Source organism: Oncorhynchus gorbuscha, linkage group LG26 (assembly GCF_021184085.1).
Source record: "Oncorhynchus gorbuscha isolate QuinsamMale2020 ecotype Even-year linkage group LG26, OgorEven_v1.0, whole genome shotgun sequence".
NCBI classification, from domain to species: domain Eukaryota; kingdom Metazoa; phylum Chordata; class Actinopteri; order Salmoniformes; family Salmonidae; genus Oncorhynchus; species Oncorhynchus gorbuscha.
Window position 1 is genome coordinate 20,672,067 of NC_060198.1, and position 24,742 is coordinate 20,696,808.

General features: G+C 44.8%; 1 protein-coding gene across 2 annotated transcripts in view; it reads left to right on the forward strand.

Moving 5' to 3' along the window:
* The first annotated feature begins 736 nt into the window (after positions 1 to 736).
* The window catches only part of LOC124016308 (heterogeneous nuclear ribonucleoprotein L-like), an 81,935-nt gene continuing 57,929 nt past the window's right edge, over positions 737 to 24,742 (forward strand). For both annotated transcript variants that reach the window (XM_046331855.1, XM_046331856.1), the window contains exon 1: positions 737 to 1,092. In XM_046331855.1, coding sequence (XP_046187811.1) covers positions 898 to 1,092 — 195 coding nt within the window. In that variant the 5' untranslated portion in view covers positions 737 to 897. The remainder of the gene's footprint in view (positions 1,093 to 24,742) is intronic.

Here is a 24,742-nt window from a genome sequence, read left to right on the forward strand (position 1 = left end):
TAAGCCCATGCATTAATCCGGCCTTGCTGGTTCCACAGCCTTTTTTTACGTAAGATGCCCAAATACATTTTTGGGGAGATAAATGTGCACCAAATCATTTTTTTGTGTTCAGGTAGGCCTAACACTTGGACTGAAAAGTTGAGTAAACCAACAAAAAGGCGGTGGAACCAGTTACTTAATAATAATTTGTTGAAAAAACTAGATTGTTTTCTTCATTATATAGTTCGAAGTCTAATAGTACCTTACTATTACATAGTAATAACAGAATAGTAATTGATTAATAGCCTATGGATTGCTTATAGAAATTAAGTGCTATATGCATGTGAAAGTAGGGCGGCAGGTAGTGTAGCTGTTAAGAGCATTGGGCAAGTAACTGAAAGTTTGCTGGTTCGAAGTCCCCGAGCTGACTGTGGAGGTCGGTCACTTAACTATAATTGCTGCTGTAAGTAAGAGCATCTACTAAATGACTAAAATGTCAAGTGTCATGGGATACATTTGCTTCATTGTTTACATTTTAATTGGGCCTAGTGACCCACTCTTTGATGGTATGCACGTAGAGTACAGACTGTGGCTCGCGATACAGAAGCTTCTATCGTATCTTCGCTTTTTACGCATAACCCCCATAGCCAATCAACGACTGTATTTAGAAGAGAAGCAAAGGTTGTCCAATGGAAAGAAATCTGCAATGTGAACAAAAGAGTGAAGACGCACGCACAGGGGGGCGTATTGGGGGGTGACATTGCCGTCAATTGCGCACAGCTGTCAGAATTCTAGTTCGCTTGGTCGACATTTTATCGTAGAGCCACATGCATGCAACTTTCTGGACTCCTTTTTTTGTGATTAATTTCTCAGGTGGGGAATTAATCTAAAACCAACAAATAATTGTATTCATCAACAATGTCTCTCATTGAGGAATACGAGGAAGGGGAATACGAGAGAGCACCTAAGCGTCTCAAGACGATGGATGTGGAGGAGGGGGAGGATTCAGATACAGCTTCCGCGGGGCTGCTAGGAGACGAAGAGGATGCTACGGGGACCCCCGGGGAAAACAGGGCACGGTGGTCAACAACAAAATATGGGTCTGGAAGAAAGGTGGGTGTAGACATAGCATTGCTCATTGTCTTGTGTACCTTAGATGCTTGGCTTGGAAAAAGAAAGTGACCATATTAAAATAAAAAAGTCAGTGTTGTTTCCTATCTCTCATACATTTATTGGGCAAGTGACAGTCTTCAATAAACTTTTTGGACTAGGATTGTCAGATGGGCAAATGATCCAGCCGCAGTTCTGAGCATCTTAAGGCTTCTTGATTATTTATGGCCTGATTTCCAATAATGACAATTTAGGTTTGTGTCAAATATATTATGCTAGAGCCAAGAAATGTTCTTCAGAAAGCATACAAAATACAAATGAAAGATGAAAGCATAGACTATAGAACGTGTGTGGAGTTGTGTACAGTTGCTCATGTCTATGAAAACACAAGACTTTAGAGTTCTCAACCGAACGAAGCACGCTATTTAACTTCGTTACCCCGTCATTTGATTTTACATTAGTGTCCCCGACAGTCTGGCGGTTTGAAATCTATTTTGTCTCAATAATAATGAGACAAATAATACGCAGGTTATCAGCGTTCATCATCAATTTAGAGACTGTCCCCGGAAGCAATGTATCCGTGGGTGTTTTGCTTAACCACATTTAGACAAACGCTATGAACTGGGGCTTAAGATATGTATAATTTGGATGAATGTCACTGTGAAGAACCATATCCCATTTTTCACCCAAGGCTAACATTGTTTCACCAAAGAGGATGACAGAGATGCTCACATTCACAGTCACAACATAATATTTTCCTCATAAATAAGTATTTACATGGTTATCTACATAAGTATGAACACATGTTTATCCACATGCTGAAATAGACTTCAAACCCCATGGTATTCTATATGTAGATTTGTGGTCTAGGATCCTTTATGAGAAATACAGGAGGGTTTGCTCAGGATTCCAAATCACACATGCTGCATCAGGTCCATCTTCAGAGAGAGCTGTAAGAGAAATGTAACCATTTGAATACAGAGTGAGTACTGGTTGAGCACTGCTTATCTGGATGTATTAGACCTTCGCTGCTTATTGTGAAGTCACAGACAGTGCTGTCACTCGTCCAATCTACCGAAAACACACACTCTTGTGCAAACTGTGGACCAGTACCTTTGTGTCCGTCCTGGCATTTCTTAAAGACCCACAGTCTAAATAAATTAAACATTAATTTTACATATGTGTGGCCTAGTCCTGGAGTAAAAAGCATTCTAAATGGAGATTTTCAATTGAAAAGGCTTTTTAGTCCAAGACTAGACCTAATCTGTGTCTATAAACCTGGCTCAAATATTCTCAATCTTGGATTTTGGATATCCCTTCCCCAAGCTGTTGCTGTAATATGATAATGTAATCTTAGTCAACCTACCTCATAAAATAAGGGTTAATAAAATAAAATAGATTTTTGTGTACTTTGCCTTGATGGTCATTTGGTCATTTAAGAAAAAGTCCAATCAAGAGGGAACACTCTTCCTCTTTGGCGTGCTTTTACACATCACACACCTCGCCTGTGTTCAACAGTAGCATGGTAACATGTTTGTCTCCCTTCCTCTTTTGATAGATTGTCCATTAAAGGATTATCAATAAGGGTCCAATCAAGGGGAAACAATTTCCCACCATGGCATAACATATGACATCACACCCTCTCATGTGTTTAACAGTAGCACGTTGTTACGGTTACCTCCGCTCCTCTTTTAATAGCCTGGCTGTTAACGGATTATCACCAGTACCCTCTGGTAACGGATTGTCTATCATTTTTTATTGACACAAGGAAGGTGGAAGTGGAGACTTCCGATATGGTTTAATTCGCTACACTTTTATTGGTATATCAATCTCCTACTTAGCTTTGGAACAATATCTCCTCAGTATATCTCCTCAGTATATCTCCTCAGTTTGGGCAGTGACAGAGGCTGCATATCAAGGCCCTGGTCAAAAGTAGTGCATTATATAAGGAATAGGGTGCCATTTGGAATGGAGCCAGACAAGCACATCGAAAGAACCCTGGTGGGCGACGGTAGGCTTTATCGTGGCCCAACAGAACATTAACATGTTTATTATGTGCCTAGCAATGAGGCTCGTTGGTGTGTTTGATAGGGAGAGATAGTTTGAAGTGCAGTTTGCATTCTTAATTGTATCCCATTGGCATATGCAAAGAGGGAATTACATTGTGGTCTCTTGGATGGTAGTAATGCCACTACTGGCGCGACGCTAGGCACTATCTCATAAAGCCAAGGGCCCTGGCTGATAAACATCTGGGTGCGCGGCAAAGCTTGGTTCAGATGCCGGGATGAATCTCTGAGTCATTGTATGAGTCCCAAATGGCAAAATATTCCCTTTATAGTGTATTACTTTTGACCAGAGCCATATGGACCCTGGTCAAAAGTAGTGAACTATATAGGGAATTAGGGTCCCATTTGGGTTTCCGTGTTTCAGTGTATAAATAACCGTTTGGCATTTGTGGGCAAAAAAACAAAGCAATTTTTGCATTTTGTGACTCGGAATTAATCATTTCCACAAAATATTAGTATGTTACAAATGTTTGCTCATACCAGTGTGACGAAAGCCTCATCTTTGGGCTGCATGGAACCTGCTTTCGGAGATAGGACTGTGGTCGTTTGGCTAAGAAATTAGCTTCAGTGTGGAACTGGGTGGCACAGCTCTGGGTGAACTTTGACTGGGACTATATTCCAATATCCATACTAACTATGGACATTAAATCGAACACTAGAAACAAATATTTTCCCCTGTACACATGTAATTATTTTACTGTAAATTAGTTTGACTGCCTTCCTTCAAATCAAAAATCAAATCAAATTTTATTTGTCACATACACATGGTTAGCAGATGTTAAATGCGAGTGTAGTGAAATGCTTGTGCTTCTAGTTCCAACAATGCAGTGATCACCAACAAGTAATCTAACTAACAATTCCAAAACTACTGTCTTATACACAGTGTAAGGGGATAAGGAACATGTACATAAGGATATATGAATGAGTGATGGTACAGAGCAGCATACAGTAGATGGTATCGAGTACAGTATATACATATGAGATGAGTGTGTAGACAAAGTAAACAAAGTGGCATAGTTAAAGTGGCTAGTGATACATGTGTTACATAAGGATGCAGTCGATGATGTAGAGTACAGTATATACATATGCATATGAGATGAATAATGTAGGGTAAGTGTCATGTTTTGTCTTATATTGTCTTGTCATTTTGCTTTCCCTTCTGTTCGTTTTCCCCCTGCTGGTCTTGTTGGGTTCGTTCCCTTTTTTCTCTCTCCCTCCCTCTCTCTCTTCTCTCTGTCGTTCCGTTCCCGCTCCCAGCTGTTCCTATTCCCCTAATCAATCATCTGGTCTTTTCACACCTGTTCCGTATCTTGCCCTCTGATTAGAGTCCCTATTTCTCCCCTTGTCTTCCGTTTCTGTCCTGTCGGATCCTTGTATATTGTTCACCGTGCTGTGTCTTTGTCTCGCCCTGTCGTGTCGTGTTTCCCTCAGATGCTGCGTGGTGAGCAGGTGTCTGAGTCTGCTACGGTCTGTGCCTTCCCGAGGCAACCTTCAGTTTATGGTCGAGTCTCCAGTCTGTCCTCGTCATTACGAGTGGAATTGTTTTTCATGCTTTGTTTACCGCTCCGATTTGTCTAGGAGTATTGCATATTTCCTTTACTGGATTAAAGACTCTGTTTTCGCCAAGTCGCTTTTGGGTCCTCATTCACCTGCATAATAGAAGGATCCGACCAAGAATGGACCCAGCGACTATGGATTCTCTCTACTCTACTCTCGAGTTCCAGGGAGCGATGCTCGGCAGACACGAGCAGGAATTGTCTGCTGCTTGGCATGCCGTTGAGACCCTGGCCGCTCAGGTCTCCGACCTCTCAGGACAGTATCAGAGTCTTCGTCTCGTGCCACCAGCTACTTCCGGGTCTTCCGAGCCTCCGGAACCTAGGGTTAATAACCCACCATGTTATTCTGGGCAGCCCACTGAGTGCCGCTCCTTTCTCACCCAGTGTGATATAGTGTTCTCTCTCCAACCCAACACATACTCAAGAGAGAGAGCTCGGATTGCCTACGTCATATCACTCCTTACTGGTCGGGCTCGGCAGTGGGGCACAGCTATCTGGGAGGCAAGCGCTGATTGTTCTAACAATTACCAGAACTTTAAAGAGGAGATGATAAGGGTTTTTGATCGTTCAGTTTTTGGGAAAGAAGCTTCCTGGTCCCTGTCTTCCCTATGTCAAGGTAATCGATCCATAACGGATTACTCTATAGAGTTTCGCACCCTTGCTGCCTCCAGTAACTGGAACGAGCAGGCGTTGCTCGCTCGTTTTCTGGAGGGACTCCACGCTAAGGTTAAGGATGAGATTCTCTCTCGGGAGGTTCCATCCAGCGTGGATTCTTTGATTGAACTCGCTATTCGCATTGAACGACGGGTAGATCTTCGTCACCGAGCTCATAGAAGAGAGCTCGCGTTAACTGTGTCTCCCCTCTCTCCGACACTACCATCTTTCCCCACTGACTCAGGTGTTGAGCCCATGCAGCTGGGGGGTATTCGCATTTCGACTAAGGAGAGGGAACGGAGAATCACCAACCGCCTCTGTCTCTATTGCGGTTCCGCTGGTCATTTTGTCATTTCATGTCCAGTTAAAGGCCAGAGCTCATCAGTAAGCGGAGGGCGACTGATAAGCGCTGCTAGACGGTCCTCTCCGTCAAGTACATGTACTACCTTACCGGTCCATCTACGCTGGACCGGATCGGCAGCTTCCTGCAGTGCATTAATAGACTCTGGGGCAGAGGGCTGTTTTATGGACGAAGCCTGGGCGCGGGAACATGACATTCCTCTCAGACAGTTAGGGAGCCCACGGTCATGTTTGCCTTGGATGGTAGTCCTCTCCCCAGTATATTATATGAAACACTACCTTTAACCCTCACTGTATCTGGTAACCATAGTGAGACCATTTCTTTTTTGATTTTTTGTTCACCTTTTACACCTGTTGTTTTGGGTCATCCCTGGCTAGTGTGTCATAATCCTTCTTTTGATTGGTCTAGTAATTCTATCCTTTCCTGGAACGTTTCTTGTCATGTGACGTGTTTAATGTCTGCTATTTCTCCTGTTTGTTCTGTCCCCTCTTCTCAGGAGGAACCTGGTGATTTGACAGGAGTGCCGGAGGAATATCATGGTCTGCGCACGGTCTTCAGTCGGTCCAGAACCAACCCCCTTCCTCCTCACCGGTCGTATGATTGTTGTCCTGATCTCTTCAAGAAGCGTTTTGCATCCGCTCCTATCCTTGTTGCACCTAACGTCACTAAACCGTTTATTGTTGAGGTTGACGCGTCGGGGGTGGGCGTGGGAGCCATTCTGTCCCAGCGCTCCGATACTGACGATGGGGTCCACCCTTGTGCGTATTTTTCTCATCGCCTGTCACCGTCGGAACGTAACTATGATGTGGCTAACCGCGAACTGCTCGCCATCCGTTTAGCCCTAGGCAAATGGCGACAGTGGTTGGAGGGGGCGACCGTTCCTTTTGTCGTTTGGACTGACCAAAGGAACCTTGAGTACATCCGTTCTGCCAAACGACTGAATGCGCGTCATGCTCGTTGGGCGTTGTTTTTCGCTCGTTTCGAGTTCGTTATTTCTTATTGCCCGGGTACTAAGAACACCAAGCCTCATGCTTTATCCCGTCTCTTTAGTTCTTCTGTGGCTTCTACCGATCCCGAGGGGGATCCTTCCTGTTGGGCGTGTTGTCGGGTTGACAGTCTGGGGAATTGAAAGACAGGTTAAGCAAGCACTCACGCACACTGCGTCGCCGCGCGCTTGTCCTAGTAACCTTCTTTTCGTTCCTGTTTCTACTCGTCTGGCTGTTCTTCAGTGGGCTCACTCTGCCAAGTTAGCTGGCCATCCCGGCGTTCGGGGTACGCTTGCTTCTATTCGCCAGCGGTTTTGGTGGCCTACTCAGGAGCGTGACACGCGCCGTTTTGTGGCTGCGTGTTCGGACTGCGCGCAGTATAAGTCTGGTAAATTTTTTTCTGCTTCTGCTCCTGGTCTTGCTGGGTCTCAGTCTGTTCCCTGCCATCGCATCTCTCCTGTTCTTGTTCCTGCCCTTGCTGTGTCTCAGTCTGTCCCTAGTTGTTACTCTCCTGGCCTGTTTGGTCCTGTTTGCTCTAAAGCTTTCAGTTCTCTACCCGTGTCTCATTTTTTTTAGAGTAGTACCCTAGTTTCCCTTTTTATCGTTTTTCGTTACGGTCCTGAGGAGAGGAGTTGGGTTCTTTCTCGGGACGTGCTGGACCGTTTGTGATCTATGATTTCCTCCGTTGCCGCCAGTGTTCCTCCTCGAGAGCGCCAGGAGGCGCTCGGTGAGTGGGGGGGTACTGTCATGTTTTTGTCTTATATTGTCTTGTCATTTTGCTTTCCCTTCTGTTCGTTTTCCCCCTGCTGGTCTTGTTGGGTTCGTTCCCTTTTTTCTCTCTCCCTCCCTCTCTCTCTTCTCTCTGTCGTTCCGTTCCCGCTCCCAGCTGTTCCTATTCCCCTAATCAATCATCTGGTCTTTTCACACCTGTTCCGTATCTTGCCCTCTGATTAGAGTCCCTATTTCTCCCCTTGTCTTCCGTTTCTGTCCTGTCGGATCCTTGTATATTGTTCACCGTGCTGTGTCTTTGTCTCGCCCTGTCGTGTCGTGTTTCCCTCAGATGCTGCGTGGTGAGCAGGTGTCTGAGTCTGCTACGGTCTGTGCCTTCCCGAGGCAACCTTCAGTTTATGGTCGAGTCTCCAGTCTTTCCTCGTCATTACGAGTGGAATTGTTTTTCATGCTTTGTTTACCGCTCCGATTTGTCTAGGAGTGTTGCATATTTCCTTTACTCGATTAAAGACTCTCGCTTTTGGGTCCTCATTCACCTGCATAATAGTAAGTAACATTATATAAGGTAGCATTGTTTAAAGTGGCTAGTGATATATTTACATCATTTCCCATCAATTCCCATTATTAAAATGGCTGGAGTTGGGTCAGTGTCAATGACAGTGTGTTGGCAGCAGCCACTCAATGTTAGTGGTGGCTGTTTAACAGTCTGATGGCCTTGAGATAGAAGCTGTTTTTCAGTCTCTCGGTCCCAGCTTTGATGCACCTGTACTGACCTCGCCTTCTGGATGATAGCGGGGTGAACAGGCAGTGGTTCGGGTGGTTGATGTCCTTGATGATCTTTATGGCCTTCCTGTAACAACGGGTGGTGTAGGTGTCCTGGAGGGCAGGTAGTTTGCCCCCGGTGATGCGTTGTGCAGTCCTTACTACCCTCTGGAGAGCCTTACGGTTGAGGGCGGAGCAGTTGCCGTACCAGGCGGTGATACAGCCCGCCAGGATGCTCTCGATTGTGCATCTGTAGAAGTTTGTGAGTGCTTTTGGTGACAAGCCGAATTTCTTCAGCCTCCTGAGGTTGAATAGGCGCTGCTGCGCCTTCTTCACGACGCTGTCAGCTTCACGACGCTACACTCTGTTTTCAAAGTAAATGTGTTTTTATCACATTTTCTGTGGAAAGTCCTAAAGTTGTATGGTTTGTTTAACTTTGCAATCAATGGTTTCTGTTTGGCATACCTTTAAAGTGGAAAAGTCAGAGTGTCAGTGTCATTCTGTTACCGTAGAATTGCCCATTTCTAAAAAGAGGGGCTGAACCCTCTGTCTCTGCCTCCTTCTGACATCCTGTCAGCCTGAGGCAGACTGAAGTATACCAACCAGTCTTTGTCTTGGCCTGTACCTGTATAAAGTATGCCGATTTGCATTGAAAGTGATCCAGTGTTGTCTTCGGTCAATATAAAATCTCAAATCGTATGCTTTTATCCTGTCATAAAGATGTGTATCAAGGACAGGCAATCGTTAGAAACACACAAAAACTACATTTGATATGAGATAAAGGAAACTCCAAGGGTTTCATGTTTGACAAACCAGCAATCAACACTGTCAAAGGCTGAAGAACACATCTGTGTGTTGTCCTGTTCTCTCAGCTTGTTTTTCACATTCCCCCACAAGGTAGTTACAAAGCAAGCATCTGTTGACCTCTGAAGAAATACTACTACCTACGACAGATGCTGAAGATGGCAAGATGGTTTATTTTAAAGTGGTTGTGGCTCTCTATCTCTCTCTTTACCTGTCTGTCTGTCTGTCTGTCTGTCTGTCTGTCTGTCTGTCTGTCTGTCTGTCTGTCTGTCTGTCTGTCTGTCTGTCTGTCTGTCTGTCTGTCTGTCTGTCTGTCTGTCTGTCTGTCTGTCTGTCTGTCTGTCTGTCTGTCTGTCTGTCTGTCTGTCTGTCTGTCTGTCTGGCTGTCTGTCTGTCTGTCTGTCTGTCTGTCTGTCTGTCTGTCTCTCTCTCTCTCTCTCTCTCTGTTTCTCTCTCTGTCTGTCTGTCTTTCTCTCTCTGTCTCTCCTAAATTCATTGAGCTGTAGTGGAAAGGCTTAATGCTCCCAGGGTGGTGTTTGAAGTGAATCCGAGACATAAGTTTAATTATTGTCAGTTCTATCTTCTTCTTCTTCTTCTTCTTCTTCTTCTTCTTCTTCTTCTTCTTCTTCTTCTTCTTCTTCTTCTTCTTCTTCTACCCTGCTGACAGGCTCTTAAGCAGATTCCCACTGTGCTGATGTTATCAGGAGTCACTTAGGAGCTTATAAATTCAACTCAGTCGAGGCCTGAAACAAAATTCTCCACCTGTCCCCATTCTCTTTCAGTCTCTCGATCTATCCTCTCTTCCTTTTACTCCAGGAGCTTAGCTGGCCCCATAAATGTCAAGCAGTGAGGCAGCTATGCCCGCTGTGAATGCCTTTCTGTGGACACTGTCAATATTTTCTATTTGATATAAATCTATATTGCTCCCAAATCAGTAGGGAAAAAGAGGTATACCAGTCTAATCCCAGAACTGTTTGTGCTCTGTAGCCAACTCCTATCACTAGAAAAGCAGGGCCTCGAGGGACCCCACTCTCAGCCAATGAGCATTCATTTTGACTGCAACATTCAAACAGTGTAATAGATACATTTCATATATGCTATTTGGTTGTGTTTATGAAGGTATTGGGTAACATTAGAATAAAAAATATATATATATTTCAAAGAACACAATAGCATTTTTATTAGTTTACTGTAGGCTATCTGCTACCACATGCTCATATGTGTAGTGCATGGAACAGTGGTTATTCTTGGAAAAGGGATATTTTGAAATAGAGCTCATCTCTTACATTTTGAGACTTATTTTCTACGGTTAGTGTTTTGGAAACTGGAATCTGCTCTTTCTGATGCTATATAGAAATCAAAACATCTTACCTTCGTGTGACTCTGTAAGAGGATTTGATGCTCCGGGGGAAAAAATGACCTCTTGTACTCTTAAAATTGCTAATACAGTTTTTTTTGATTGCTTAAGCACGATTTTCAAAACAGGGCCCGTGTTTTCAAAACACTACACACAATTAGCACAACCACACACCCAATTAGCAAAACACTACAGATCCTTTGCAAAAGTAAACACTCTTGTAAAAACTATACACTTCTTTTTAAAAACCACACTTTGTTACAATATGAAACACACACGTTTCACATTACTATACTCTGTTTGCACGAGTTACACTCTGCTGTGATAAACCTAAAACACTTTTAGCACTTCTACTTCCATATGATTAGAGTAGGCTACTATCAACAAAGTACAAATATAATGTAAATTCACCAAACACTACACAAGACCAATGTTGCAGACTGAAGAAACTCATTTATTTCTCAACACGCCCAAAATGTTGACATGGAGATTCATAATACTGTAACCAAATGTCACTTTACGTATTGTAAGATCAAAAAAATCAAATAAAAAATAACTAGACATTGTCTCTTCGCCTAGCTGGATCTGGCCAGAGAATTTCATCAACATCGCAGGCAATGTTGTCATTAGCAAGACACCTTGGAAAGAAACGTCTTGAATGACCAATCCATCCTTGCATTGCTGCTACCTCCATCTGGTCACAGGCCTCCTCCATGGCTTGGATGAGGGGTACCTCAGCCTGGAGACGGAGATCATATACCTTCCACCGCCATGCTGAGAAAAACTATTCTATAGGGTTGAGGAATGGAGAGTATGGTGGAAGATATAGGACGGTGAAATGTGGATGTTGCTGAAACCAGATCTGAACCAGACCAGTGCGGTGGAAAGACACGTGTCCCAGACAACAATGTATTGCATATGATCGATTTGTGCAATTGGTCCAAAAATGTAAGTATGAGTGCTGTGTTGTAAGGGCCCATATGGGCATGGCTTTGGAGGACCACATTCTGTGTAATGGCTGCACAGTGTTATATTACCCCCACGTTGCCCTGGGACATTGACTATAGCCCTGTGGCCAATGAGGTTTCTTCCCCTCCTTCGTGTTCTCGTCAGGTTGAACCCAGCCTCAACCCTAACCCTAACCCTGACCCTCAATCCTGTGTAGAGAAAAACTCAGTATACAATAGTACAGTAATTTCACAGGAAAAGGTAACGGAAGTGCGGATAGTGCATAGAATACAGTACTGTAAGCAGTTACTGAAACCGTGCAGATGTTTTTGATATGATGATATTTTTACAATACCTATTTTCCAGTCTAAATGTTCTCATCACACTTGCCACTGTATATCGGCTTAGATTTGGCTGTACTCGCAGTCCAGCCTCCCTCAGCGTCAGGCCGTGGTTGACAACGTGGTCAACCAATGTTACCCGGATCTCATTTGTCAGATTTGGTCCTCTTTGAGCACCTTATTATCTTCCTCTTCCTCCCCTTCCTCCTCCTCCTCGTCTTCCTCGTTCTCTTCCTCAGTCTCCTCGTCGTCCTCCTCGTTCTCCTCATCCTCCTCATTCTCCCTCGTCGTCCTCCTCCTTGTCCTCCTCCTCCTCCTCCTCCTCCTCGTCTTATTCTTTCTCTGACTCTTTCCATTGTGTTTGAAGACCGATGAACTCACCTGCTGCTTTTTATAGTGCTTATACACCTGATTGGTGTGTCTACAATTAAGCAAACGAGTGTTTGCACACCTGATGACTGTGTTGAACCAATTGGTTGGACGGTGTGGTAATTTGACAGTTAGTGCTTTGGTATTGCAAGGACGTGACTTCATGATAGATTTTTGTGTGTAATGTATGTTAAGTGTGTTTAGTGTTTTGCAAATCACTGTGCGAAGAGTTTTGCAACAAGTGTGAGGTTGACAATGTGCTTGTAGTTGTGCAAATATGGGCTTATGTTTTGCTTCTTGAGTGTTAGGTTTTGCTAATAGTGTACTACTTTTAATTTTAGTGTGTAAGCAATCCCAAAAAACTGTAACACAAATTCTGTTAGCGATATCGAAATTCTAAGAACATACCTGTGTGAAATAGACTTATTTAGGGAAAGTCGAGTAAGGTGGGGAGGGGATGACTTTAATAAGAGATATTTACATTTTAAATTAATATGTAGTCAACATTTTGTGCTTCTAGTGCTATGTCCGTGCTTCTAGTGCTATGGCCGTGCTTCTAGTGCTATGGCCGTGCTTCTAGTGCTATGGCCGTGCTTCTAGTGCTATGGCCGTGCTTCTAGTGCTAAGGCCGTGCTTCTAGTGCTAAGGCCGTGCTTCTAGTGCTATGGCCGTGCTTCTAGTGCTAAGGCCGTGTTTCTAGTGCTAAGGCCGTGCTTCTAGTGCTATGTCCGTGCTTCTAGTGCTATGGCCGTGTTTCTAGTGCTAAGGCCGTGTTTCTAGTGCTAAGGCCACGCTTCTAGTGCTATGGCCACGCTTCTAGTGCTATGGCCACGCTTCTAGTGCTATGGCCACGCTTCTAGTGCTATGGCCACGCTTCTAGTGCTATGGCCACGCTTCTAGTGCTACGGCCACGCTTCTAGTGCTACGGCCACGCTTCTAGTGCTACGGCCACGCTTCTAGTGCTATGGCCGTGCTTCTAGTGCTATGGCCGCGCTTCTAGCGCTATGGCATGACAGCACAAAGAGATCTGGGACCAGGCTACAGGTGTAATGCCACAAAAATACACATTTTGAAACCTAGTTGGTGAAGATGTCTGTAAAATTGAGATCGTCTAAAGCTATTGTACCTAAAACACGAAAACAGTACTACTGTCCAATTGAAGAGTGTAACAAGGACTCAGAGGCTTGTGCTGTGAAACGTATTCCCATTGGAAATCACTGTGCAAACAATTGAAAAGGCAAACATTAACAGACGACTGTAGTAGAGGGAGAGAGGGATAGGATTTTTGCGGGTGGCTTTGTTGACCGACTCTCCTCATTACCAGGATAAGGCTGTGTTTCTCTCTGTCCAACTCGCCCTCTCTTTTGCAGAGGCCTCCCCGTCTGTCTTAGGCCTCTCCCTTCCTCTCGTTCTCCATCTCCTTTTCACTCCCTCCCTTTCTCTATCCCTCTCTCTATCCCTCTCTCCCTCCCATGAACACAGTACAGCAGTAGTTGCAGCGTCCTAGCCAGAGTATGCCCCAAGTTCCATTAAGCTAGAGCTTGATCAAACCACTGCTGTGAGACACGGGGAATTAGGGTGGGTCAGAGTCAGGTCACCCTTCCAAGACTGACATGATGATGTTCTAGGAAATACTGGTTAAGATCTCTGTTGATGGTTGTAAAGCTTGAAATGTCGGCATTCAATAAATAAGTGATACTCTGCAAGAGCAATGAGAGAGAGCTTCTTTTCTTTGAACTATTATTCAATGTTTCCTAGCCTACACACCTACAAAGCAATGCCTAGATGTAAAATTGCAGTGCAGTTCACTTATAGGAAATGTTGTTTCCTGACTTGTGTTCATAATATACATACAGTGGTTTTTGTGGCCATTGGCCATTTTCAATGGTGCCAGTCCTAACAAAGAAACATGGTAAATCTATTGAGGTAATACTGGTACACCAAAAATGGTTCTACAGCAATTCAATGGTAACATTAGTATTGGCTGCTATGATATACAGTACATTTGGAAAGTATTCAGACCCCTTGACTTTTTCCACATTTTGTTACTTTACAGTCTTATTTTAAAATGGATAAAACATTTTTTTTAAATCCTCATCAATCTACACACAATACCCCATAATGACTACATTTTTGCAAATGTCTAAAAAATAAAAAACTGAAATATGACATTTACATAAGTATTTAGACCCTTTATTCGGTACTTTGTTGAAGCAACTTTGGCAGGGATTACAGCCTCGAGTCTTTTGTGTATGAAGCTACAAGCTTGGACCCCACTCCACCATAGTCTTAGTCCGCTTTTGTGGCCTCCTAGGAACGGCGACCCTTGTCGCTAACCTAGGACTGGCAACCCTACTAAAGGGCCCCACTGGAATGAGGGGCAGCTCCGGATTGAGGGGCAGCTCCAGACTGAGGGGTAGCTCAGGACTGAGGGGTAGCTCAGGACTGAGGGGTAGCTCAGGACTGAGGGGTAGCTCAGGACTGAGGGGTAGCTCAGGACTGAGGGGTAGCTCAGGACTGAGGGGTAGCTCAGGACTGAGGGGTAGCTCAGGACTGAGAGGTAGCTCAGGACTGAGAGGTAGCTCAGGACTGAGAGGTAGCTCAGGACTGAAGGGTAGCTCCTGTCTGGCTGACGGCTCTGGCAGGTCCTGGCTGGCTGACAGCTCTGGCAGCTCCTGGCTGACTGACGGCTCAGGACAGACTGGCGGCTCAGGACAAACGGGAGACTCTAGCAGCTCAGGACAGACGGGAGACTCTAGCAGCTCAGGACAGACGGGAGACTCTAGCAGCTCAGGACAGACGGGAGACTCTAGCAGCCCAGGACAGACGGGAGACTCTAGCAGCCCAGGACAGACGGGAGACTCTAGCAGCTCAGGCCAGACGGGAGACTCTAGCAGCTCAGGACAGACGGGAGACTAGCGGCTCAGGACAGACGGGAGACTAGCGGCTCAGGACAGACGGGAGACTCTGGCGGCTCAGGACAGACGGGAGACTCTGGCGGCTCAGGACAGACGGGAGACTCTTGCAGCTCAGGACAGACGGGAGACTCTTGCAGCTCAGGACAGACGGGAGACTCTTGCAGCTCAGGACAGACGGGAGACTCTTGCAGCTCAGGACAGACGGGAGACTCTTGCAGCTCAGGACAGACGGGAGACTCTAGCAGCTCAGGACAGACGGGAGACTCTGGCGGCTCAGGACAGACGGGAGACTCTGGCGGCTCAGGAAAGACAAGGCGCACTGTAGACCTGGTGCTTGGTGCCAGTACTAGTGGTACTGGGCCGAGGACACGCACCTCAGGGCAGGAGGAACAGGAAGAACTGGGCTCTGGCGATGCACAGGAAGCACGGTGCGGGGGGCTGCCACCTGTGGGCTGGTGCGTGGAGATGGCACCGGATAGACTAGACCGAGAAGGCGCACTAGAGATCTGGAGCACTGAGCCTGCCCAACCTTACCTGGTTGAATGCTCCCCGTAGCCAGGCCAGTGCGGCGAGGTGGAATAGCCTTCACTGGGCTGTGCAGGCGAACCGGGGACACCATGCGTAAGGCTGGTGCCATGTATGCCGGCCCGAGGAGACCTACTGGAAACCAGATGCGTAGAGCCTGCTTCATGGCACCTGGCTCGATGCCCACTCTAGACCGGCCAATACAAGGAGCTGGAATGTACCGCACCAAGCTATGCACACGCAACGGGGACACCGTGCGCTCCACCGCATAACACAGTGCCTGCCCGGTGCAACGCCCTCTCTCTCCACCCACGGTAAGCACGGGGAGCTGGCACAGGTCTCCTACTTGACTTCGCCACACTCCCCGTGTGCCCTCCCCCAAGACATTTTTGGGGCTGCCACTTGGGCTCATACCGGTGCCTCTCTGCTTCCGCTGCCTCCAGCTCTGTTTTGGGACGGCGATATTCCCCTGGCTGTGCCCAGGGTCCTTTGCCATCCAGAATCTCCTCCCAAGTCCAGAAGTCCTTTGATTGCTGCTGCTGTCCGTTACCACGCTGCTTGGTCCATTGTTGATGGGTTATTCTGTCACGATCGTTGTATGGAGTAGACCAAAGCGCAGCGTGGTTAGAATACATTCTTCTTTATTAATGAAGAACATGAAGAACACTTAAACAAAAACAATAAAATGTATAAGATGAACGTGACCGCTATATAAACAATGTGCTAACGTGCAACATAACATAGAAAATAACCCACAAAATACCCAAAGATGGCCTAAATATGGTTCCCAATCAGAGACAACGATAAACAACGCTAAACAATTGAGAACCAATCTAGGCAACCATAGACCAACATAAACACCTAGATGAAAACAACCCCATAAATATACTAAAAACCCTAGATAGTACAAACACCCTTAGAATAAGAAAAAAACACACATATCACCCATGTCACACCCTGACCTAACCAAAATAATAAAGAAAAAAAAATACTAAGGTCAGGGCGTGACACTTCTCTGCAGATCTTCTCAAGCTGTGTCAGGTTGGATGGGGAGCGTCAGTGCATAACTATTTTTAGGTCTCTCCAGAGATGTTTGATCGTGTTCAAGTCTGGGCTCTGGCTGGGCCACTCATGGACATTCTGCGTTGTCTTGGCTGTGTGCTTAGGGTTATTGTCCTGTTGGAAGGTGAACCTTCGCCCCAATCTGAAGTCCTGAGCACTCCAGAGCAGGTTTTCATCAAGGATCTCCCTGTAATTTGCTCCGTTCATCTTTCCCTTGACCCTGACTTGTCTCCCAGTCCCTGCAAGCTGAAAAACATCCCCACAGCATGATGCAGCCACAACCTTACTTCACCACAGGGATGGTGCCAGGTTTCCTCCAGATGTGACGCTTGGCATTCAGGCCAAAGAGTAACATTTTGGTTTCATCAGACCACGGAATCTTGTTTCTTATGGTCTGAGAGTCCTTTAGTTGCCTTTTGGGAAACTCTAAGTGAGCTGTCATGTGCCTTTTACTGAGGAGTTGCTTCCATCTGACCACTCTACCATAAAGGCCTGATTGGTGGAGTGCTGCAGAGATGGTTGTCCGTCTGGAAGGTTATTCCATCTCCACAGAGGAACTCTGGAGCTCGGTCAGAGTGACCATCGGGTTCTTCCTCCCTGACCAAGGCCCTTCTCCCCCTATTGCTCAGTTTGGCTGGACGGCCAGCTCTAGGAGGAGTCTCGGTGGTTCCAAACTTCTTCCATTTAAGAATGATGGAGGCCACTGTGTTCTTGGTGACCTTCAAGGCTGCAGACATTTTTTGGTACCCTTCCCCAGATCTGTACATCGACACAATCCTGTCTTGAAGCTCTACATACAATTCCTTCAGCCTCATGGCTTAGTTTTTTATCTGACATGCACTGTCAAATGTTGGACCTTGCATAGACAAGTGTGTGCCTTTCCAAATCACGTCTAATCAATTGAATTTACCACAGGTGGACTCCAATCAAGTTGTAGAAACATGTCAAGGATGATCAATGGAAACAGGATGCACCTGAGCTCAATTTCGAGTCTCATAGCAAAGGGTCTGAATAGTTATGTAAATAAGGTATTTCTGTTAGTTTTTTATACAGTTGCAAAAATGTTTTAAAAAACTGTTTTCGCTTTGTAATTATGGGGTATTGTGTGTAGATTTTTATTCATTTTAGAAAATCCTGTAACTTAACAAAATGTGGACATAGCAAGGGGTCTGAATACTTCGGAATACTTTCTGAAGGCACTGTACGTGGTGTTGGATGTTGTCTGGCTTGTGGCCACCCTCTTCCTTGAAACCCCCTTTATAACCATACAGCGGCTGGTCTGGCAACTCTCTCAACGCAAATCAAATCAAATGTTATTTGCCACATGCTTTGTAAACAACAAGTGTAACTAACAGTGAAATGCTTACAACAGTGAAGATAGAAATAATAGAAAAGTATTAACACATTAAGAAAAGTACTAATAAATACTCAATGAATAATGATAACTTTGCTATATACACTGGGTACCAGCATGACTTCAAGGCTCCCCGACCTCCATCCCCTTCCCTCCTGCACCCCACCCCCACTGGAGTCGCAACATTAAACTTTAATGAAGACAGACAGGGCAACAGAGGTAATATGGAGCTGCGCTGGACTTCTGGACTTTCCAGAGAACTGGAAAGATAGGTGGCCAAAGGAAGTGTTGGCTTTGGGGATCACCAGTGAAATATACCTGCTGGAGTGTGTGCTATGGGTGGGTGTTGCTATCATGACCAGTGAGCTGAGATAAGGCGGGGTTTTACCTAGCAAATACTTATCGATGAGCTGTAGCCAGTGGGTTTGGCGGCGAATATGTAGTGAGGGCCAGCCAACGAGAGCATACAGGTCCCAGTGGTGGGTAATATATGGGGCTTTGGTGACAACTGATGGCACTGTGATAGACTGCATCCAGTTTGCTGGAGTAGAGTGTTGGAGGCTATTTTGTAAATGTCATCGAAGTCAAGGATCGGTGGGATAGTCAGTTTTACGAGGTTATGATTGGCACCATAAGTGAAGGAGGCTTTGTTGCGAAATAGGAAGCCGATTCTGGATTTCATTTTGGATTGTAGAGTTTACAGTCTAACCAGACACCTAGGTATTTGTAATTGTCCACATATTCTAAGTCAGAACTGTCCAGAGTAGTGATGCTAGTCGGACAGGCGGGTGCGGGCATTAATCGGTTGGAGAGCAGACATTTAGTTTTACTAGCATTTAAAAATAGTTGGAGGCCACGGAAGGAGTATTGTATGGCATCGAAGCTCGCTTGGAGGTTTGTTAACACAGTGTCCAAAGAAGGGCCAGATGTATACAGAATGGTGTTGTCTGCATAGAGGTGGATCAGAGAATGCTGTGCAGCAAGAGCAACATCATTGATATATTCAGAGAAAAGAGTCGGAGAATTGAACCCCCGTGGCACCCCCATAGAGACTGCCAGAGGTCCGGAAAACAGGCCCTCCAATTTGACACACTGAACTCTATCTGAGAAGTAGTTGGTGAACCAGGCGAGACAGTTATTTGAGAAACCAAGGCTATTGAGTCTGCCGATAAAAATGTGGTGATTGACAGAGTCGAAAGCCTTGGCCAGGTCAATGAAGGCGGCTGCACAGTACTGTCTATTATCGATGGCGGTTATAATATAGTTTAGGACCTTGAGCGTGGCTGAGGTGCACCCATGACCAGCTCGGAAAACAGATTGCAGATTGCATTTGTAAGTCGCTCTGGATAAGAGCGTCTGCTAAATGACTTAAATGTAAATGTAAATGCATAGTGGAGAAGGTACGATGGAATGGTCGGTGATCTGTTTGTTAACTTGGCTTTTGAAGATTTTAGAAAGGCAGGGCAGGATGGATATAGGTCTATAACAGTTTGGGTCTAGAGTGTCTCCCCCTTTGAAGAGGGGGGTGACCGCGGCAGCTTTCCAATCTTTGGGGATCTCAGACGATACGAAAGAGAGGTTGGAACAGGCTAGTTATAGGGGGTGCAACAATTTCAGCGGATAATTTTAGAAAGAGAGGTTCCAGATTGTCTAGCCCAGCTGATTTGTAGGGATCCAGATTTTGAAGCTTTTTCGGATCATCAGCTGTCTGGATTTTGGTGAGGGAGAAGCAGGGAGGGCTTGGGCAAGTTTCTGCAGGTGGTGCTGAGTTGTTGGCCGGGGTAGGGGTAGCCACGTGGAAAGCATGGCCAGCCGTAGAGAAATGCTTATTGAAATTCACAATCATGGTGAATTTATCGGTGGTGACAGTGTTTCCTAGCCAGTGGGCAGCTGGGAGGAGGTGCTCTTATTCTCCATGGACTTTACAGTGTCCCAAAACTTTTGGGAATTAGTGCTACTGGATGCAAAGTTCTGTTTGAAAAAGCTAGCCTTAGCTTTCCTAACTGACTGAGAATATTAGTTCCTGACTTCCCTGGAAAGTTGCATTTCGCGGGGGCTATTCGATGCTAATGCAGAACGCCACAGGATGTTTTTGTGCTGGTCAAATGCAGTCAAGTCTGGGGTGAACCCATACAGTATCTGTTCTTAGTTCTGCATTTTTTTTGAATGGGGCATGCTCGAAGCAGGATGTGCTCGAAGCAGAGATACATTTACAACTAATTTACATTTTGAGGAGCCTTTATTTATATATAGTAGCTGTTGGCATTTTGTCAATACAACTTAGCATTTTACAATGCAAGAACACCAAACAGAGAAGATGAGGGGATTACAGTTCATATGATGTTATTGCTGCTGACTTATTTATACATTTGTATTATCTTCTTTGATTTCCTGTTTGGGGAAAGTACTGCATTCATATTGTAAATTTAGAAAGAGAGAAATAATTAAATAAATAATTCGATATGAGGGTATATTGCCACCCGGCTAAATCCTGTCCGAATGATGAACCAGCCGGTTCTCGAGATTCCTCATCCAGGTGTGACTTTGGTAGTAGTGGCAACATGCCATAATGTAACCCACTGTGAGATTGTTTGGCCGAGCCCTTCCCTTCACTATCATCATCACTCCCAAACGTGTTTATGTATTTCTTTTTGTTTTTTTTGTTTTTGTTTTACATGACAGAGATAGTGAAGAGAGACAGGAAAGTGTGGGTGCGGTGCAAACTAAATTCAAACGCCGACAACTTCATGTCATATCTTAACTTACTGCAACTCGCTGTTGGCTGGGCTCCCTGCCTGTGCCATTAAACCCCTTCAACTCATCCAGAACGCCGCAGCCCGTCTGGTGTTCAACCTTCCCAAGTTCTCTCACGTCACCCCGCTCCTCCGTTCTCTCCACTGGCTTCCAGTTGAAACTCGCATCCTCTACAAGACCATGGTGCTTGCCTACGGAGCTGTGAGGGGAACGGCACCTCAGTACCTCCAGGCTCTGATCAGGCCCTACACCCAAACAAGGGCACTGCGTTCATCCACCTCTGGCCTGCTCGCCTCCCTACCACTGAGGAAGTACAGCTCCCGCTCAGCCCAGTCAAAACTGTTCGCTGCTCTGGCCCCCCAATGGTGGAACAAACTCCCTCACGACGCCAGGACAGCGGAGTCAATCACCACCTTCCGGAGACACCTGAAACCCCACCTCTTTAAGGAATACCTAGGATAGGATAAGTATTCCCTCTCCCCCCCTTTAAGATTTAGATGCACTATTGTAAAGTGACTGTTCCACTGGATGTCATAAGGTGAATGCACCAATTTGTAAGTCGCTCTGGATAAGAGCGTCTGCTAAATGACTTAAATGTAAATGTAACTTGACCAGTTTCTCACAGCAGGAATGTATGTACTCACTATTGTGTCTGCTAAATGACAAAAATGTAAATGTAAGAAAATATTCCTGCAGTAACAGGAAATGTTAATTTTCATTTGGATTATAATTCATGGATATTTTGGTTGATCCATTTTTCGTTTTAAGGTGGAAATTACTAACTTTAAAAGCCTTTTTAAAACTCTAATACACAACAAGTTTGCATTTCCTGCAGGGCAGGAAAATTATCTGCAACAACAGAGCTGAATCTGTACATCAAGTAAACCTGTACATGTGCTCTGAAGACGGCAGCAACAATTACAGCTAGACCAATCCAAGCCACTGTCTTCACTGTTTCTGTCAGCCTCAAAACAATGGACCAACATCATCAAAGTCTGACAATCAATAATCAAGTAAATGCTTAGCATTTATTGGCCCTTTCAGCTTGAAGTGCAATCGGGCTACATAATGGCATGTCTGACTTTGGCTTAAACTGAGTAAGAGACGGACACACCTCACTGGCCCTTCTGAAACATTTGGAACATTAGTTTATTTTGAATAGCTGCCTTTCAAATGGCTGTTTCAGTATGGTTCCAACCAGGGTTCGAAGCAGGGTCTCTCGTGTGTCACAAGACTGCTAGCTCGTGAGCTAAAGCCAAGGCTATTCATTAGCTCGGGAAGTTAACACAAATCCTCAGGCCTCTGGAAAGGTTAGTCATCATGTGAGCATGGTTTCACCTCATTACACCTTCACTCATCTAGTAGTAAAGGTCCTCTTCACCTTTTCCCTACTGTATGTTTTAGACAGCGTTTGATGAGAATAATAATCGTTTTGTTATCTCTTCGTGTGATTAGGGTGATTATGCGTTTGAGTGATTAAAAGCACTCATCTGATATGTAAAAATATGAGAATTAATATTCCACCACATCTGTTGACAAGTTTGGCCCTTTTTAACATTGGCATAATTATAGAACATTTGCATTTCAGACAGACCTGCAAGCCAATGATGTTACCCAAATTAAAATCGGACGATAGTTTTTTCTTTTGCGATAAGTGAAAGGCACATTCCACTGAGGCATATGGCTAGTGTGTGTGCGTGTGTATGTGTCTCTGTGTGTGTAGTGTTAGGGTGTATGTGAAGCATGTTCTCTCTAATGCTAAGTAGTTTATTAACCTCACACTCAAAAGGTATGCTGATCAGTGGGGACATTATTTAACTTCAAGGTTGAAGGTGAAATTCTCAAAGGAGCAATGGTATGTATTCACTCTGAATACATTGAAAGCAAAGAGAGGAAAAGCAATATGGTAGTAGAATTAAATTCATAGAAAAGTGTCATATTCAAACAGCAGTGTCGGGATTTTTTCAATCCATGCAACTGGAATCTTTACACAAAAAAATCAAGATCTCAGATCTTGGATCACACCCCCTCGCCCCACCCATATAATCTTACCATGATCTAAAAGGCAAAACTGATCCTATGTTAGCACTCCCAGACCCTCTCCGAGGAGGTCTCAGGGGGATTTGAATATGCAGAATAACTTACACCTGTACAGGTTACCCACTTGTACATACAGTGAAACAAGACTATATACAGTATAAGCACGCTCAAATAGTTATTATTATTATCATACAGGCCCTGGTCCATCAGATAGGACCTATGAACAGTTATCATGTTTTTCAAGAAATGTTCTGTCAAAGGTCGATGATCAATTTCATGGTGAATATGGTGATTGTGACAGGCCTTCACAGATAACGACCTTGAATGATTAAAAAAAATACACACATTGATTGCAATGCACCGTGCGCACCGCAGTCTATTTAAAGCCTAGTTTTTGCATGTGCCAAAACCCCACATTTTCATTGTGCGGACAACATCCCAGAAACAATCCAAAAGCCTGCAGCCTTGTGAAATTAGGCTTCCCCTTTGACGCGCACAACGTTAAAACAATATAGAAAAAGCGATGAGGGGAAAGAAGTCTCTGAAGATCATCAAAGCGGGTGAAAATTCCTGCCCAATGTCAATGTGTCATTTTAAAAGTAGGGCATAGAATCCAATCATATCCATATTAATAACCTCTGTGGCTGCATGGGTGAGAAGGAAATGAGAGAGAAGGTGTACATCCCCAATGGCACCCTATTCTCTGCACTACTTTTGACCAAGGCCCATAGACAGAAAGGGCACGGGCAGCTGGATGAGGGGCATATTTTATGCCTTTCTCTTGTCGTTTGATGATGGTAACCACCCATGCTCTTTTCTTTTATATATTTTATTTTACCAGGTTAGTCTAAATATAATTCAAAATCTATTTTACAAGAGAGACCTGGCCGAAATAGTAGCACACACAGTTTCAGACACTTTTACAACATAGAACACAAAGCACTACAGTTTAAAAACATACATTTACACATTGAGCAGCAAGATGGTTTGGGGAGGTGTGGAGCAACTAGGTTTAAATGTATCTCTGGTCAAATGGGAGCTGTCTCAGTTTGGCCTTATTCATAAAAACGTACCAAGACCAGCCCACTCTCATACAGTGATGAGTTCTAATTTATTGGATGGTGCTCTACCTTCAAGTGGGCGAAAGTCCAGCAATGACAACCTAACCCCTAACCTCTAACCCCTTGCACTAATGCTAGTTAGCATTGTTGTATGTATGTATAGGTGCGTGTGTGTCTATTACATTGCAGGGTTGTGTGCTGTCCCTATTGCCCTCCAGGTGATTGTTTGAGAGAATAGCCATCTATTTAATGAAGAAGGATACAAATAATAGCCTCCAGTATTAACTCAAAGGACGTTAAGCATAGGGATCACACTATAGCCCTTTCTTGAGTTGTGTTTGTGTCTGCTGTGGCCTTAGCCTGATGACGCTAACACGGTTTGAACATTGTTGATTACCGTGGTTGCGGAGGGGAGTCGACATTGGCCAATGCAGTGCAGTATTTCGAAGGCATCCCTAAGTGATGTATTGTGCATGATATTGCTTGCTATGCCCACACTCTGCAGTTCTGGGTTGAGGAGTTGAAAGAGATTTGGCTGTCTCTCTGTGTGTGTGTGTGTGTGTGTGTGTGTGTGTGTGTGTGTGTGTGTGTGTGTGTGTGTGTGTGTGTGTGTGTGTGTGTGTGTGTGTGTGTGTGTGTGTGTGTGTGTGTGTGTGTGTGTGTGTGTGTGTGTGCGCGTGCGAGAGGCACACACAAATGCCAAAATATCTACTTACATTTTTGGGGGAAGTGTCTTTAATTGAACCAAACGAACAATGGTCTTTTCTCATATGAAAGACTTGAAGCAGACCTCTGTTCTGTTTGTATATTGTTCTGTTTGTACATCCTTAGTTTGTATATTTCATGAAGGAGTTTTAATGGAAAGATATTGGGATTCTGGAAGTCACATTGCCAGAGGCACTTACCAGAGTGCCTGAAACACTAGTGGAATTCATAAGTGTCTGCGTTCTCCCTTTACCTGAAAAAACACAGATAGGAACCGGGAAAGAACAAAAGCTTCAAAATG